Genomic DNA, 19,253 nt, shown 5'->3' on the forward strand with positions numbered 1-19,253 from the left:
GGGTGACCTTGGGCATGTACGTGTCTTGATTTCTGTGTGGTTGTTTTGTATCTAAAATTTATCAACATTTTTCCCTCCTTGCAAAATCACTTGGATTCTACAGCTGCCTTGCTGTATTACTATAGCACTTCTTTTTTTCACTCTTAAAAGTTAAAAAAGAATAATAACCCCTTTAAAACCACCTTTGCTTGAGGCATGCATAAAACCAGCAGAATCTGCCCTGCTGTCTGAACATGAAAATTTCCAAGTGATGTCTTGTCTCCTGGTACTCCACCAGCAAACCATGAAAATTCAGCTGCAAATGAGATTGGAAAGGAGGTCTGCTGAGGTAGAACCTAAGAAAACTGCTCTGTGATTGGGGTCAGGTTTGTGATTGATTCCCTTTCTTTGGGCAGCAAAAGCAGGAGAAGCCTTAGAGATGAGGTTTTGGGAAATGGGTATTTTTTTTTCTCTGTTTGAGTTGTGTTTGGGTGTAGGAAGGTGATCTGGCTTGTTTGTTTGGGGTTTTTTTGTGGGTTTTTAAATCTAATTCTAATGAAAACTTAGCTTTGTACCAGCAAAAATCCAGCAAGTGTCTCTGCTTGGAGGAGCAATGGAGGAAGGTTGTAGTGAGAGCCTCAAAGGCAATAAAAGCAAGGTAATAGAAATTAGAGAAAAGGGAGGGTGGATAGTTACAGAAATATTTCACACTGGGGTGAAAGGAGCAGATGTGTGAGGAAAGCTGCTAAAGATGACCAAAAGAATAAACAGTTTGTTTTTATTTGTTAGCCTGATCTTATTTCCAACTGGATTTTTATCTGTGCCATCTCTCTGCAAGTTACCAATGACTGTATTTGGACTATCAGCTTCCCTGGTTTGATTCCTAATATCAGTTAAGAAATCAAGATGAGTCATATGGAAGCATCTGTCAGGCCTAAAAATTGTTGTTTAAAGTTAATTGATGTGAAAGGCAGAAAAGAATTCTATTTTAGCCCAGCTGTCTCTCCTGCCATAGAGCTTCCTACGTGCCACCAGAAAATGCTTTACAGTTTACTGAACTTGTTAGATATTTCTATGTTCCAGTTGATAGTTTGTCTGAAAATAGCAGAAGTTGATTAGAAGGAAAATCATATAAGCATGATGCAGATTTTACATTAAAAAAAAAAAATGTGCTTTGATTTCAAAAAGTGTGATAAAACTTCTGGAAGAGTCTGACCTTTTGCTGTAATGAAAAATAACTGAATTACAGGAAAGTGGCACAGGGGACTGTGGGGTTTAACCTACCAAAGTCAGACTCCTGTCCTTTGAGGGTCTTGGCTGCAAAGCTGGTCCTTCTGGCCTCATTCTTCAGAAGTGCTGGGCATCCCCAGCTCTCTGTGAACCTGCCATCTGGCACATCACTCTCCAGATTTAGTAATGGCTTTTCATACTTCTTTCTTTCATTCATGTTCCCCAGGCAGCTTCCTGCGTGGCTCTGCTGTAGTTTGGCTGTTCTGTTCTCACACACAGACATGGGCAGCAAACCTAAGCTGTGTAAAGGACATGAGATACAGATAATTTCCATCTCTAGCCCCTCAAAAGGGCTTTTGCTATGTAATTTAATTTCTGCAGTTATGCTAATGATTTTTATTTATTTAATAGTGTAACTCCTAAGGTTTCTTGACTGTGAAATAACATTGCTCATCATCACTCAAATCAACCTGTCTGTTCCTTTTAGTTATTCAGAATAAAATAGCCTTTAATAGTCAGCAGAATGTGTATCCTGCTGAATGTTTGTTCTGCAGAACTGGTGAATTCCTCCTTTGATGGACAGCCAAGTCTAAAGATCCCAGAGACCTGGTGTTGTTTCTGCTGGTGCTGCCTGCCTGTGAGTTAGGATAAAGTCTTAATCCAAGTTTTCTAGCCATAAAATGGGGATTATTCTAGACTGGTTCCAAAAACTTTTATTAATAAATGCATGTAGACTGATTAATAAAGAAATGTCTAGGTTCCCAGTCTTTAATAAAACAGTAAAATTTCAAGTAAAATGGACTGTAAAACCTCTGCCAACTGCCAAAATAGTCTACATTAAAATATTCCAAACACCCTTTAAAAATACCAGTAAGAAAGATGAAGTGCATAGCATGGCTTGAATTTTTAAACACTAATGGCTGCAGGGAATTCAGAGGATTACTGAGAGAAAAAGCTCTGTCAGGACCAGCTTTACATTTTGGTAAACCCTCTGATTATCTCATTTGCAGCACCTGTTTCAGAGGAGAGGGTTTATTCAGACACCACTTTTGAGTGTAAAAGATTTAGAAAAAACCCCAAAAAACTCTGCAGTTTGGAAGTGAGTGGCAATAGAACTGATTTTGCTGCTCTGAAGCAACACGTTGCCGTGAGCCATCATTTATTTCAGCATGGAGTTGCTTCCTCGTGTTTTCAGAGGAATGCTACAGGGATTTAATTGTGGCCGGGTAATGATTGTGACCTGCTCTGGCTGATGCCAGAGAAAGACTTTTTGAATCTCAGGATTCTGTTTGCTTCCTAAGGAAAAATTCCCTGTGAAATGTGAAGAAATGAAAAATAAAATCATAGAGGTCCAGGTGTTGCTTGGAGCGAGTCCTTTTCCGTGAGAGTGGACAGAAGCGTGTCTCATCTGAAACCTCCTGGGACAGAATGGGTGTAAACCCAGTGATTTTTGTCACTCTATTTGCAGAAGCAGCTTGGTTGTGTCCCTTGTGGAAAGATGCTTCTCTTTCAAGTTTCTCTCTGGGTAGCCTGGAGATAATCCCTCTGTGGCCCTTGGGGAAGGAAATGCTGATATTTGGTTAAAATACAGTAGAGTTACTTCTAAGACAAGTAGATAAGAGCTGTATCTGATGTTTTTAGTATAATCTACTATAAGCTGTCCCTGTGTGTGCTGTTTCTACACCAGGATTAGAGAAACCCCTTTGCCAGTGTTGGATTTCCCAATTGCTAAGTGGCTGCAGGCATTTGGGGTATCTAAGTTGTATTTTGGTTGCCAGTTCTCTGTTATTTACCTGCCAGGAGCCTTTTCATAATGCTTAATGTCTGGGTTTCCCGTTGTCCCAACTGCTCACCACTTCCATGGAGCTTTTTTGTTTTGTGTGTTTTACTCTAAAGGAATAAATTGAATTTGGAGGAGAGGGAAAGCTGATGTTGACTCTGAGAATGGGTTTCCTGCTCTCATCAAAGAGCAGCAGGACTTCCCCCACCTTTTTTTTTTTTTTCCTTTGGAAGTAGTTTTATTTAGTACTACTCCTGAAGCAGTACTTCTAATAACTCAAATATGTGTCACCTACTTAGGAATGAAAGCAGCTTAGGATGTGTGCAACCTGGCTTGATTCTTTGAAGTACATATAAGGCCTGTGGAAAGTCTTGGAATCCCACTTCAGAGATGGAAATCTTTATCTACAAGGCAAATTCAGCTTAGCCAAATACCTGAGAAGTCTTACCTCCATCTTTTACAAATGCCAGTTGTCACAGAAATGCATAGAAAACTAATAATAAACACCAGTAAATCCAGGTATTTCTTCTCAATTTTAGTTTCATCTGCTTGGTGTAGTAAAATATTATTAAATCCACATGGCACATAATTCAGGTATTTTTACATGAAAAAGCCAGTTTGCCTCAGGCTACTTGGCTGGATTTCTTGAGTTGTGGTTTGCCTTTTTTTTTTTTTTTTTTTAAGTACCTATTTCTTCTACTTCTAACATCATGGTCTAATGAGCATATCACTCCACTGCAATTTTTAGATGTTATGGATGACTCAAAATTAAATTCTTTTGGATACCAAGAAAGCATCTGTACAGCTTAAGGCAGGAAAATATGAGGTATAGTTATGAAGAAATCCAGAGGGTATAACAAAGCAAAATGCATGAGCAACCACTGGATCTGAAAAAAAACCCCAAAATCTGCATAATTTGGAGATCTCATCAGGAAGAGAATTTGCTTGTGTAGTTGCTCGCTCACCCATAGAAATACAGTCGATGTTAAAAGCCAGTTAAAAAGATGAAAAGCCTGTTAAATGATAGGTTTTTAAATACTGTAAAGCAGCAGAGTTTGCTAGGGTGGCTCATGAGCTGTGGGAACACTAAACATTATTATCTATTGTAGAATAGTTTACGTATCTGCCAGGGCTTTAAAAGAGCCAAGTGATCAGCATAATCACCAACAAAGACTCTAATGAGATCAGGGGATGGCTCCACGCTGGATGTGTTAAGAATTTTAATGGAGTAATGACTATACTTAGCAATAACTACCAACTTTTTTATTTCTTTATTTAGGAGCTGAGAGGTTATTGCTGTGGAGAGAGGAGACAGCCCCCCCTGTGAGAGGCACCAAGGACAAATAGAGGGAATGTCACTTGCTGGCTTTGTTCTCTGTAAAACAGCAGCAGAGCTCTTGACATCCCCTTCTGCCTCTGTGCAGCAAACGCTCCCTGAATAGGCTGTGCTGGCACCTGCACGGGGCTGTCACTGCCAAACACACCTTGGCCCCAGACAGGTTTGTGTCCTGGGAGTTCAAGGAGTGTTCTCATCTGTGAATGGGAAATGAAGCACAAAGCAAATTACGAGATGTAAAACGTGACCAAAGCCCTCCTGCTGACTCAGCCAGGAATAAACTGTTCCAGCCCCTCTGTGTGGAAGGGTTCACTGCCCAAGCCCCCACCAGCCCAGCTGGACTCCTCCTGTGAGCACTGGGCTGATCTGTGCAGATATTCTGGTTACCTGTTTAACAGCCAAGAAGCAGGTTGGCCTCTGCCTACACGAGACTGATCCACAGCTACATCCTGTGTCTATTTTGGAAAATGAGGAAAAGTGTTGCTCATCCTGAAGTGGAGGAGGGCAGGAGTTATCAAGCAATCTCCCCTCCCTCCCACTCCCAGCCCAGCAGGCTGCTGGGACTTTAAAAAAATATCCATATAATTCTTTTATTCTGCTCGTGGTTTGGATTGGGCGACGGCTGGTGAAAATTTATGGCTTTAGATCTCCAGGAGTTGAGGGAGCTGTTTAATTGGCAGCTGTCAGCCTGCTGAGAGAAACAGGCTAGTTGTTCCTGCTGGCACATTAAATGTGTTCAGCTATATCCAAAAAAAGGAAATTGCGTCTATTTGCTGATTCCTGGCAGGATTTCTCTCTTGCATAAGCACATCTCTGAGGAATAGTGGATCTGGATCTTTGTTTGCAAGGAAGTTGATTATTTCTTACCATGTTTTGTAAATCTTAGTATTGTGAAACATCTTTTTATCACTGTGGCAACATCAACTGCTGCTTCTCTAGAAAACTCTGATAAGTTACAGATTCTATATTTTCCATCTAACTGAGGAAACTCTTTCTCATGTGACTTTTAAATAGTGAGTATTCATTCAGTTGAAGATGCTGGATATAGCAGTAAAAGAAATAATTTTCTCTTTATCCCAAGGTTGTTTTCAATTGCTGTGGACTTCAGTGTTCTCACTCTTTCATTGTGCTTTCAGCATTCTCAGGTGTTCTGCTGTGCCTGATAGAAGTCTCTGATTTAGACAGTCACAACAAAAGTCAATGTTCCTTCTGTGGTACTTCATGTTATCAGCTGGTTTGAAAAATATAAGTGGCTGCAGCCTGCACTGAAGGACTCTCTAGGCTGAGTTTTGGTGTGGTTAAGAGAGGAATCAAGTTTAGCAGAACCTTTTCAGCCCTTCAAACTGGTGCCAGATATCTCTGCTCTCTTTCAGGTAACAGAAAGACAACTTATATTTTTGTGGATGTATATATATTTTTAATATATATATAAACTTTTTTCTGTTTTTTAGGGTCTGTAGACTGAGTTATTTGGGAAGAAAATGAAGAGCAGTGCCAGGCCTTGGAGTGCAATGGCAAAGCAAGGGAGCCATGGGATTGACAGAGGAAAATCTCTTTCCACCACCTCAACAGGAATGAAGACATCCAAGTCCTCCACTTCCCTGGCCTTTGAATCTCGGCTCAGCAAGGTACTGACCCACAGGGACTGTGCAAGCATTCCAGCCCTGTTCCAGGTTAAAGCTTAGGTTTAGTCCTGGAATAATACACCCTGAGACTTGGAGTGGGCTCAACTGCTTTATCAAGTGTAGGGAGATCACAATTATGTTGTGTATTAGACTAATGCACGTTTCTGGGAGTATTTTGCATGTGATGGGGAGGACACTGTATCTCTACACTCTGTGTGAGGGAATTGCCTAAACTTTGAAGACAGAAGAAGATAAAAGGCAAATTCTTAGTTCAGCTGATGGTTACATGTGTAAAGAAATTCAAAGAGATTTATTAATGAATTTCCAGAATTCCTAAAAACCTGTGCCTCTCCCTGCAAGGCAAGATATATTAACAAAAGTTATTACTTGCAATGGAACAGATGTTTTTTTATGAATCCTATCTTTCTGTACAAATATATTTTAAAATATACTTCTGGTAAAATAATGTTTTCAAGAAAATGCAGTAATACACCTGAAATGCTGCTGCATCTCTACCTGTGCAGCCAGCAAATAGAAATAACCTGGTCATATAAATACAGACCAACGTACCAGTAATGAAAATAGACCACAGGTTTCCTGCTTAAAACTGTTTCCAGTAGTAAAGTTTAGTGAACAATATGTAACAGGGTACAGTATTTTAATCGAGAGGAGCTTTAAACTGCATTAATTGTCACAGTTTCTTGAGCAAAGGATTAATTTATTTAACTTGCTGTGTAGACTCCTAAATGCACTTATCAATTGGATATTTCAGTCCAGAGCTCCAGGCAGGTTATGTCCAGCACTGGAGTATGTGCTGTGTGGCTGAGGCACACATCTCTGAAGGAATGCTACTGAAGAGACTAATCAGGAAATCTGATATGATTAATTTGTTCAATTTAGTGTTAAATGTAGAGAGATTTCTTCCTAATGACTGCTAATACCTTCAAATTGTTGTTCGTCTGCAAATGCAAGATCAAAGTGGTTTCCTCGAGGAAAGGGAATAGAAAAGGCACCATAGTTGCTGCTGTAGGAGAGGACACATTGAAGAAATTATTTTAGAGAAACTGCAGAAGTCTTTGAAGGTCAGAGAGTCAGGTTGTTCCATTCTCCTCCTCAGAGAGAGCTGACAAAACCTCAGCCAGGAGGCAAAACGTTCCCTGTTTGGTATCCTGGAGCACATCAACACTTCAGCTATGGAAACTTATGTGCTCACAGGGTCCAGGAAACCACAGACTCTGAGTCAAAGGAAGAGATGAAAGGGGGAAAGAATTGGAGTTGAGAGATTTCATTTTGCTGAAGCGTTTCGCATTCAGGAACCACTTAAACAGGGACAGTGCTTGTTGTGTGCTCTCTTTGCTTTTAACCCGAGCAGTGGTTTTCAGCCTGTGCTTCAGGGACCCCCTGGGTGTCACTGGACAGCTTCAAAGGAAGTGGGTTTTCATTTGTGGAAACAGCTTGGGGGTCCACAAACTGAAAAGGATAGGAAAATGTACTGCTCTAGGGAGACTCTCCAAAGCTTTGGTCTTAAAATGCTTGAAGTATTTTTCCCAAAATTAATTAGAGGCTGAGAAGTCAGCTGAGATAAAAAAAGTTCTGAGATAAACTACTACTTGCTGAAGCAACATAATTTCAATGTTTCTGCTTGAATCTTATCTTCCTGGTGCTTGTGTTGCATGGGTTCCTTGAGCAGGCACTTAGAGTAGTCTTGCATTACCAGAAATCCCTTCCCAAAAAAGACCACACAGCAGCAATGGTCCATTGTATTCTCATGTACAATAAAGCTGAGTAAGTTACAGTGATATCTGCTGATATTTTTTTTAATAATACTGTAAAATACCCTGTAAATCAAATAGGCTTTTTCTAAGCCTATGGAAGTAATCAGTATTAATATTTAGAATTCTGCAACTTATCTGTTCTGAAAACCAATGGATTTTTTATTTTTGCTGTGAATTATTTCCTTAATGAAAGGAAATGAGAAAAAATCATTTCTTGTGAGCAGACTTTTCCATTTCTCTTCTACTGAGTCCTTCAGTCCCCAGTAGAACAAACAGTATCAGGTCCTGCCATGAGATCATCAGCCATCTTTGCTCTTGACTTTTCAGTAAACAATGAGGTAAAGAGCTGCAATTGTCATGTGTAAGATAATGGATTTCCAACTGGGAATTGCATTAGATCTTGCTCTTGTATTTTATCATAAGCCTGAGCTTCTCAGCTAATTGATTTTTTCAGATTTCAGCTTGCTCTCCCTCCTGTTCTTTGCTCTTATCACCTAGTTTATGATGCCACGAAGTTTGGTGACTCCTGTTTGTCAAACGCAGAAGGAACTGGCAGTTGCTTGTTGGAATAGCTCAGAAGTCTCTTCAGAGGATCTAAAGTCACTCTTGGGGCAAAACTTTGTGAACCAGCAGATCCCTTTAGGTTTTGGGTTTTTTTGATAGATAGATTAAGGACCAGTTATTTGCTGCTTTGCCATAGCGTGTCAGGCTCTATAACTGGCACTTCTCTGCACAGGCCCAAGTACCCAACTAAACATAAACCAGTGAGGAAATGTGATGAATGCTGTTCAGAGTGAGATCTGAGAAGCCAGAGCTGCCCAGTAAACTACTCTTGTAAACTGTTTTCTCCTTGCCTTTCAATTATTTGCCTATTTGAACACTCTTTCCCATTTTCACTCCTCACTGATGAACAGCGTTATCTCTTCACCGACTCCACAGAAATCTAGAACGCAAAACAAAAATTACGTAGTACGGTTATCAAAGCAATCTTCCCACGGGGTTTCCTTTATGGAAATGTTCCTTTTCTCCAAGGAACCCTGCATTTTGAACTACTTGATGAGGATATTCGAGGTCCTGATGTGGTTGCTCCCCGTCTGTGTTGCAGCTGAAGCGGGCGAGCAGCGAGGACATGCTCATGAAGCCCGGGGCAGCAGCAGCTTCTGGAGTCTCGAGGCTGAAGAAGACCATCACAACAGGAGCCATTTCTGAGCTTGCTGAGAGTCGACTGAAGCCCTGCACAGGTACAGAAAAAGGGGAGGGGGGTAACCCAGGTTCTTATCAATAATTCCCTTGGAGTGGATTAGAGTGAAACGACACTGAATAATCGGTGTCTGAAAACATATATAGGTAGGGTTTATTTTAACAATTTTGTTTTAACAGGTATGTTAGCATTTTGAGTGTTGTCATCTGTGTTATCTGTCATAGGGATAAACCCCTGGGGGGAAAATGCATAAGGGAGAGTAAGGGGAAGAAAAGCTGAGAGGGGTCCAGCGATGGAACTTGGTAGTTGCAGCTTCCATGTCTGTGAGTTGAAGTGGTGGCCTTGATCTGTTGGGGGTGAAGGAGGGAAGACCCCACACTCAAAGAAGTTATGAGTTACTGTATCCATGGTTAGTGTCACAGGCCATGCCACGAGCTTCCAAAATCTCCTGGGAGTGTGCTGAGTTTTCATGAGGGGCCTGGCAAAAGGGTTTTTCCCACCTTTCAAGATTGGCGGGGGAAGATGGGCTTTGATGGGCCATCAGAGGTATAATCCAAAAGTTCTGCAGAAGTCTGCAAAAGTCCCTTGGCAATCCTAGAATGCACAAATCATGAACCGTTTCAGTCTCTGACAACATACAAAGGTTCTGGAGGACAGTCTGTGCCACGTGCTGCGAGTGAGATCCCAGCGGAGTGTTCCCTGTCCCCCCTTGGCAGCACAGCCATAACTTACCTGCTGTAATAGGCACACACTGCGCCTTGCATCCCACACATCACGAGCCAGCAAAATGAAGTTTAAAAAAAGGGAGAAGCTGCGGGTTTCGGGAGCCGTCAGGGCACCCCCACAGCAGCCAGGCGGTGGCGCCGGTGGCCCGCGCCCGTCCCGTCGGGGCGCACGGACACACAGCCCAGCGCTTCCCGAGAGTGCATCCCAGGGAGAGCTTTCTTTCTTGGGTTTTCACCATCCATCAATAGCGTTCTCTCTCTTCTCCCTCTGCTGAATGAGCGGAGTGGTTATCCCGCTGTTCCTGGGACGCAGCGGGCGTGAGAACAAAGAGCCAGCCCTGCGCACCCTCATGTAGAGCTTGTGCTCCGGAGCTCTCCCCTCAGCCTTAGCCCCGGGAGCTTGTTCCCATTGCTTTCAAACCTCAGCCTGTTTCTAAAGGCAGCGACACCATCTGCATACCAAGGGCTTCTGTGCAAACGCTCTGCTTTCCCCCAGGAGCTCAGCAAACGCTTGCTTTTGTCTGCTCCCTGGTGGCATTTCCAAGGGAATGTGAGATCTTATTAAATTTGACCGTGACCTCCCTATTTGTCACAGCCTCTGCAGGTTTTGGCTGCGTGACAGAACAATGTTACTGACCAGAAACAGATTTCTGTTAAAAACAGAAACCAAAAAACAAAAAACCAAACCAAACCAACCAACCAAACAAACAAAAAGAAAACACAAAAAACCCCCCACCAAAAACACCCCCAAAAAACTTTATATTCCCCTGGAAGAAAACGATGGGTTTTGTAACAGCACAAATGCTTCCCAGTAACCAAAACACAGATCCTGTTCTGCAGTTAATCGGTGTGTAAATCCTCAAATTTAATAGTGACGAGTGGTATCCAAAGGAATTTGAGATTCATGAGCCAATAAAAGAGGCATGATGCTTGGGAGGAGTAAAGGAGGGAGAAAACCTGTACAGATGATGCAGCATGGGATTCTGGGAATGCAGCCAGGGAAACAGCACTGCAGGGAGTCCAGAATGGAATACGTTTGTCAGATAAAAAAATATCAGCACTGGAATAGAGAGCCCTCTTCTGCATGCAGCTATAATAACTGGGATTGGAGGAGGGATAAGATTTATGATGATGACTACTTTAAATACAAAGGATAAAATGGTTTATGGAGGTCAGGTTATGTCTGCGTACTGCTTTGCCAGTTTAAATTACATCACTGGGTCTAATCTCATATATTGCTGCTTTGCATCAGCATTTGTTGAAGTAAGAATGGGAATATCAGTGCTAAATGCAGAGAGTGCAAGTGTGGATCTATGTGCACTGTGTACATAAATGCTAAGAATGATATGTGCTACCCCTCTAAAAATTTTTTTAACCCAGACAGAACTGTCCCTATTACAGGTATGTGTATGGAGAGATCTGTATCTTAAATGTCTGTTTTTAGAGTGGTTTCATAGTTCAAAAGGGTGGTTAGAAATCCAGCTGTGTGCTGAGAATGTGTCACTGTCGTGCCCACTGAGAGGTGCTTGATATTAGTGAGCAAGGTAAAAAAGCTGAATGCCGCTTTTAGATTGTCACACTGTGGAAAAAATACCAATTGGCACCCTGAAATACAGTGTATTGTTGCTGAGGAGAACTAAGGATCAGTATGACACAGAGCACAACACGTTCCAGGCAACGTAAGCAGAAAGGGAGAGAACATTTTCAGCTGCTATATTTTTTATTGAAATGGTATCCCAAATAGTCTGATTGTGATCAAGATGCAATGCTGGCTGACTGTGGAGCTAATCCAAGTGAGAATGTTCCAGTAGCTGGGGAATGCAGATGTTTGTGTACATAGCCAACTGTGTAAATCTTGAAGTTTTGTCCTGAAACCACTCTCTTTGGGTTCTTTGATGGCCTTCATCTGTTCTGTGGTTGCCTTTCATGTCTTGACTGCAGGCATCATCTCTCCCCCTTGGTTGTGCTTCTTAGGTTGGGCTTTCTTTGTCTGTTATTCAAGTGAGTGATTTGATTATTTTACTGAAATGACATTATATTAGTTCCAGCTGCACTCTGGTGGTACTCAGTTGGTATTATAGTATTGTGTGAGAGCAACTAAAGGCAACAGGGTATGGAAATAAAAAAAGCTTAGGTTTCTTTCTTCTTTGGGTGTGACTGTCCACCATTTGTGTGTTGACCTTGAGCAACAGCACATGTTCCAGATGCTGCAGGTAATAAATAACTGACCTCAGGATATAGAGTTGTTTGCTTAAATAGAGTTGTTTGTGTGCTGCCCTTGGTGGAGGTTTAGTTGTTCATCCCAACCTTTTGTTGACAGAACTACCCCCATCTGCCTCGTTGGGAGCTGACACAGTAAATCATAACCAATTTTAAAGGGGGATGAGGCCAATCCCACGTATCCATCCTTGGCAAGTGGAGTTGAGCCAATGGAACTGGAGGCTGATTCTGGTTGGAAGTTCTCTACTCTGATGTTTGGCTTTGTAGCTGCTTGGCAGTTTCGAAATCCCCAGTGATGGGAAATGACATGCAGGGAGAAATAAATGTCTTGTATTCAGCCTCCTTATCCAAAATCCAAAGTGTTATGTTTTTCTGTGTGCTGTCCTGCAGCAGCAGTTTGGGTTTATGTTAAAACCAAGCTTACAGAGCTCTGGTGTTGTTTTTAATGTCTGAGTAGATGAAAAAGAGCTGGAAAAATTACAAAACAGGAGGAAGAGGTCACTAATCTTGAAAAATGTTGATTTTAATGCATGCACTTGTAAAGCCATCCAGTTTAAGAAGCCATTTAGCAAATAAATGATTGTAAAATGTTTAAAAAGAGAAATGTATGTATTCATGAGAAACTAGGACTCTCTTTTAAGGTTCAGGACTGTAGGAAATCAATGCCTTTTCAGATTCTGCTCCTTTGAGGTTTGCAAGCCAAATAACCTTAAAAATGCAATTTCACAGAGAATTTCAAAAGCTTCTTATGTGATCATATACCTCTCAGGAAGAGCATTGCATGGTAGGAGTGGTATGCAAATGGAAAATTTTGAGGTTCAGACAGGTGAAATTACTTTCTCAGTGGAGTCCAGAAGTCATTCCAAATCCTTGCTCTCAGTTCTGTCATTCAGTCCCTACAAACTCCCAGTTCAAGCACTTTCTGAAGATTTCCCTCAAGGCTGCCTACTTTAATCATGTTCCTGTGCTTCCTTGATGTTGTTTCAGTGACAGCAGCTATAATCTGCCAGGTTGGGCAGGAACCAAAAAGAGTCTGATGCTGGACATCAGAGAGCAGGGACAGCCAGGATGTGTGACTGGGCTGTGCCTGGCCACATCACTCAAAAGCATTGGGAATACTTTAGGTATTCCCATTTCTCACAAATATATTGATTTTTATATCAAGCTCAGCCAGCTCCAATATGAAGTATCAGTTATCCTTGAAATACAAGTACCATGTAGCTGTACTTTTTCTCAGGCTGCTTCATCAGATCATTTATTTTTTCCCACATAAAGGCTAAACCTCTCTAGACCTATTGAATTTGCTTTGGAAACAGGAGGAACCTGTCAAAAAACAATGCTATTATCACCTAATTTACTATTTATAGACGTCCTGGGTATTTTACTGACAAGCTCAGGATCTCTCAAAAGCCCAAAGCAGAAGACAGGTGCTATAACTTCTCACAATGACTGTGGGATGTGTTATTTCTTTGGAGGCTGGGAAGAAGCCAAGATGCCAGCAGGACTGTGAGGGATGGTCTGCTGTGTCATCCCTTGCTCCATCAGAAATGGCCGTTTATTTTTATGTACAAAACGGGAAATTCAATACTTGGCATGAGTTTTCAGCCAAAACAACAAAAGTGTGTTGCTTTTTGTGTTCCTGCAGAGTTGATCAACATCCAAGGTTGGAGATGGTGCCAGTGCAGAAGTACAGAGGAGGCAAACTCAAAGAAATTAAGAGTTTCAATTATCTCCTCAGCATTTAGTGTTGAGGCTCTGAACTCTGCAGGTTACCTGGACAAAAGCTACAGCTAATCCCAGAATGGAACTCTGCCAGCATTAGAAATGAAGCTGCTGTACAACACAGGCTGTTGTTTATAAACCCAGTAAATTAAATAGGGAAATAAAAATACCAAGAAATTTGGCATAATCAGTGAAAGCTATACAAGGGCCTGAACGTTACATTCTCTTGTGGCACAGTTTAGGATGAACAATGTTCAGCTCCAATAAGCTGTTCAGCTCCATCTGTTTTGATGAGTTTTTCTGTGAAATGTCACCCACATTCCTGCCCAGTTGTCAGAGTTAATATCCCACTGACTGGATGTGATACCTGTATATCTTCCATCCCATCCTAGTGCTGGCAGAGCACATACCATTAGTCCATTTGCCCATCACTGTTTGCTTGGCATGTAGTTTATGGGAAAAGAACAATTTTTGATTTTTCTCTGAAACAGTTGCTTGCAGCTTTTCTGTGTAGATAGTGAAGATACTCAGAAAAGAGGCTTTAACTGAGTGAGGGCAAGTGGAGTGGTTCCTGCCAGCACTGGTGTTAGTGTTGGGAAAGAATGAGCATCACTTGTGAAACTTGGTCACCAGGGCTGGATTTCAGAGGGGACCCTGGTCTGTGGTGTTATGGCATATATAAGTCATTAGATACACTTCTTTCCCAGCAAAATTGAAAATGTGACAGACTATAGGTTTCAAAGCTTCCCGATGTTTTATAGAATTGTCATTTTGAGCTTGCTATTTGAGAATAATGTGTGGACTCTATCAAATTTACTGCCTTCTTTCAGCCAGCTTCTCTGCCTGGCGAGTGTTTGCCACTTTCTGATGTGGGGTAAAAATTTAGGTTCATGTGAAGCTAATCTAGACCAGAAGCCTTCTTTACGTGGCCAAAAAATTCAAGAAAGTTTTTTTTTTTTTTTTTTTAAGAAAAGCTTTCTTTAAAAAAAAGAAAAAAATCCTTCAAAATATCTAATTGACATTTTAGTAGTTCATAAGATGCTAATGCACCCCAATTAGAACAGGAAAAAGGAAAGTGATTTCTTTTGAAGGACAGCTCTCTGACCTTGGGGCCCTTTTACTCTCCCATACATCAGTTTTTGACAGCGCCTGCTTTTTGTGATCTGTCACATCAAAGGGCTGCTATAGGTTTGTGAAAGGTTGCTGCACTTTGCATTCAGGCTCGTTACTGTCTCATTTTTCTCGTGAATGATAGTGCCAAGTGTGAGAGACACTAATGAGATCGGTATGTTCTGTTCCACCAGGCTTCACTGGAAACCAAATCTCTGAGCTCATCTGGGGTTTCCCAGGAACCGTAAATATGCTTTAAAACCTCATCTGGAAAGCCAGTTGCATTTTTCTACCCCTTCCAGGTACAAGACACAGCTCTTGCATAATTATTCTTTCTTACGAAGAAAAATTGAGTCTAGCTCCAGAACTGCTATAAAAAGGAAAGGAAGACTCAAAATATTGCTTTGTCAGGCTGTCATTCAAATTGGCAAAGAGTACTGCAGGGATTTAACATGCAAAGCAATGGAAATGTGTCTGCATTTACATCCACGTGCAGCTGGATATGCAAATTGACATCTACACACACCTCTAAATATCTGCAAAGATGTTTAACATATTGGTACAAATATGAACCTGAACCTTAACCTCCCTGACATTCCTTAGCCAAATATTTCCTCTGTGTGTGATTTCCCCTAGTGTGATTTATCCACTAACCTCTAAAGAGAAGGCTCATGAATTGAGGTAGATCAAATTTGGTGTTCCAGGTTTAGATTATGGCAGCTACCTGTCAAGTTTCTTTTACTTTTTCTTGCAAGGATTCTTTTTCTTGTGATAGCCTGCAAATACAGTTGTTGACTGCTGATGCCCTTGCTGAAAATGTTCCTGTGCAATGTTTGTTGCCACGTTAAATTTTCATGTTCCTCTAAGCTTTGCTCTTTCTTTCTGTAACCCATGGATAGTTCTGCATCTTGAAATGACTGGGGATGGATGCTGCTTCACAAGACTGTTCTTCAGGCTTCTTTTTGCCCTTGGTAACTGGGAATAGAGTGAGAACAAGGCAATTTAGAGGCTTTCTGGGAGGGTTTCTGATACCTGATCCTGTTATGGATAACAGGTTTTTTGAGAGGCATTCACAGGCTGTCTGCAGTCATCTTGCATTATTAAACAAGTAGGAATTAACTTCTGCTGACAACACTGCAGAATGTACCCTTTTCAGTATTCTTGCTGTCCTAATCTGCTGCACAATTCACATTTCCTGCACTGAATCTCTATTAACACATTCTGAGATTCTGATGCAACTTCTTGTTAAAACCACCTGTCAAAGAGACCCTTTTCTTGGTGTATATTCCCCTGAGAATGACTTTGCTGGCACATGCACACCCCTCTGGGACTTGAGCCAGTTAAGAGGATTCAGTGTGTGGTAGGGATACTGAAATGCTAAATCTTAAAGGCTGTAATGACTTGATTCATTACATTGTTGACAGTTAATTGGCTCAAGCCAGCATTTATAGGGAAGATCCATTACAGCTGTAAGCAAAACTGTGGTGATCACAAAAGCCTTGCTGGGGACTCCTAAACAGAAAGGGGAACATACCTGGATGGTCCAGGAATAGCATAAATCTGTGATCTCTCAGCTTGTTTTCATTTCTTTTCAGGCTTCTTTACTGAAGTTGTTCAGCAAAGTTCAACACAACCTTGTGCTGACTACCTGCCCTGGGTTAATTATCAGCTTTCCCTCAGCTGGTTTGGAGAGAAACGATCCTTAACACAAATTCCCCGGGCTTGAATGTCTCGCAGCCCGAGTGCCTTGGCAGGGTGCCACCGTGTTTGCACTTGAAGAATGGGAGGGAGCAAGGAAAGGAACGCAGAGCTGGCCTGGTCTGACAAGTATTGCATATCAGGGGAGGGCTTGGCATTCCTTGTATTATTTCTTTTCCACTGTTTGGTGTTTTGGGGTTTTTTTTTTAGCAGCTTTTGGCTTACATTGGATCTTAATACTGTTAAGTAAGAGGGGAGGGATTGACAGCTACATCTCAGATGGGTTCCTGGAAGGCTGTAGTTCTGTGCCATGAACTATGACCTCACCAAGTATCCTCACCACCAAAAAATTGGTTTTAGCATGGTTAAAAAAAAGCTTTTCCTCCTCTGGGTTTTGACTGTAGATGTGTTATATTCCTTACCCTTTGGGGTCCACTACTGTGCATGATATACACATTCTGTAGATTTATTTTCCCTGCTACTTAAGTACTTGGTGCTCATAAAATCTTTAGCATTAATGGAAAAAGTAGAATGTGAGTAACTTCTTTAGATCTCAGCCTTCTGGAGGCTACCTGGCCCCTGCAAATCTGAGATCATTCTGTGGCATCTTCCCACTTTTTCTCTAGAGCAGGGATTCCAATTTGATCAGAAGTTACATTAATTCATCTGCTGTGTTGTGAGATTAGGATGTGAAGAAAGGTTATGCCTGGCAAGTAAGTCCTGTCACTTGAGTAATGAGTTGAAAGAATCATGTATGTCACACCTTGAGTAATTCGTTCCCCTTCTCACTATAAAGGAAAGGAGTGTTTGTGAGGTTTTATTGGCAGTTCAACAAAGTGCAAAGGGATGAGTCAAACTTCATGCCAGGGAAGAAACCAGCTAATCTGCTTAATAGAGATGAAATTCATTAATTCATTTTTATACCATTCTTACTGAAGAGGAAGGGAAAGTAATGTAAAATGTTCAGATAACCAATAGTTGCCTAAAGATTTAGCCATGTGTCTGTTGTAGTTTATTACCTAATCACCATGCTAGAAGTCATATTCCTTTTTCTTTTCCCCCAGTTTGAACTGCAAGCTCCATAAACAATAATCTCTTATCCATGACTTTTGTTCAGGCTGTAGCTGTATTTTAAAACTCATGCCTTACCTTTCACTGTGGGCCTGGGCTAGAAGTCTTTTGCCTGACATCATTCTCCCTATCTCAGTGTTAGAATGTTCTGACTTAGTTTCGTGCCACTGACAAAAATAACAGATTGGTTCTCCCAGCCCTGACTCTTCTACAGTGCTCAGATTTCAGGTGTGTTTGCTCTGACTCTGTGATTACATCTTATAATTACTCCAGGCTTGCACCCGTGCTGCACTGGGACCCTGGTACTCTATTCCCTTTTGTGGTTACAGAAACAGAAAGCAGGTGATGAAATAATAAAATGCTCAGCTTCAGGATTTATCAACCAACAGGCACTCTCAGCTAATGTAACCCCTTGGGTGAGTCCTGTTGAAGAAAAGCAGAAGTCACTCTTTAGTCTGTCAAAGAAAATATCTTTGTCTGGGAAATACATTTCAACAGCAGTTGGAGGTTGGTTGTACCTTGGAAAGGGCAAGTGCCCATCCTAATAAGATACAAGACCTAAGAGGTTGTAAGATGACTTCTTAGAAAAAGAATGTGCTATCACTGATCCCTTTTTATAGAACTTAGATGCTTATTCATTAAACAAAACGTTTTGTACTTGGCATGTTGTAAGACAGAAGTAGGCAGGAGTTGTTTAATGTCATCCAAATACAGACAGCTGTATGAAAACTTTTCACTTCATCCATAAAGTGTCAAAGGAAGAACAATGGAAAACCTGTGACTGACAACTAATTCACCCTGTTACACTGAAACATTAGCAAGATTCTTTCTATCATAATGAAGGATCTCCAGGTATTTTATTTGAAACAATGGATTCACAACTAGCTAGCCTGAAAATAAACCACACAGAATTAATCTATTTTGAGCCTAGGAGACACATTTGTTTATTATTTCTGAATTTATTTTTAACTCTTTTGGTGAAACCAAGACTTAAAGTGATTGTTGATTATCCACATAATGGGAACTGATCACTGGAGTCATTCAGTATCCGTGTTTCCCATGTATGTCAGGACTCCCATTATTGAGGAGCATCTTGATTTCTTTGGAAGATGGGCTGTTGGCCAAACTCTGGGCAGGCCTGCCTTGTGCAGCTGCCCTTGCAGTACCAGTCACAGACAAAAGTACTGATGATAGAGATATGGTATGTAGATCATGTTTGTGGTTAGAGTGTCAAGTGTCATTGCTGGATTTTTTTTAGTGCTTGAAAGAAGTAGCATGAGGGGAAATTTGGAAATAATTGTAGTTATCCTTACTTTGATAAAGAGAATTAGGTTTTAATATTATTCAGTGTATCCTGTATATTGTTGTGGTTTTCTTTCATGATATGGATGTGAACTTGCAATGTGCTGACTGTTCTCAGCACCAGTGGAGGCTGAGAGCAGCTGGGGGTGCTCGGCTGACCCAGGAATAGCCCCAGAGGATATCGGAGCAGATCTGATGGATGGGACTTGTCACCAAGGGCTTGTGCTCACAATCACGGTCAGGTTTTCTGAGGAGTTCAGTCTCCATTTCAGTGTCATGGATATCTGTGTTTTCAAAAGATGCTGAGCATTTCTGAAACCTGGTCCCCTAATTCTTGTGACGGTTTAGAGCCGCCCTTGCCCAGACATGTCAGTGCTGTGCTCAGCGGTGTAGTTACATCTGTGGGCAGGGTCTGTTTGCTCCCAGCACGCTTCGGGTGTCGTGAATTGGGGAAAATTAAGGCTGCTTTTGGCTGCTCA

General features: G+C 41.4%; 1 protein-coding gene across 6 annotated transcripts in view; it reads left to right on the forward strand.

Annotated features, from left to right (window-relative positions):
- Positions 1-19,253, forward strand: part of SPECC1 (sperm antigen with calponin homology and coiled-coil domains 1) — an 87,599-nt gene that overhangs the window by 15,121 nt on the left and 53,225 nt on the right. For 5 of the 6 annotated variants that reach the window (XM_027660234.1, XM_027660239.1, XM_027660241.1 and 2 more), the window contains 2 exons: positions 5,777-5,953; positions 8,831-8,966. In XM_027660234.1, coding sequence (XP_027516035.1) covers positions 5,807-5,953; positions 8,831-8,966 — 283 coding nt within the window. In that variant the 5' untranslated portion in view covers positions 5,777-5,806. Of the gene's footprint in view, positions 1-4,289; positions 4,489-5,776; positions 5,954-8,830; positions 8,967-19,253 lie in introns of those variants that run through there. The other variant, XM_027660236.1, reaches the window with a different exon arrangement.

This window comes from Corapipo altera, unplaced genomic scaffold (genome assembly GCF_003945725.1).
Source record: "Corapipo altera isolate COAL_440 unplaced genomic scaffold, ASM394572v1 271, whole genome shotgun sequence".
Lineage (NCBI taxonomy): Eukaryota > Metazoa > Chordata > Aves > Passeriformes > Pipridae > Corapipo > Corapipo altera.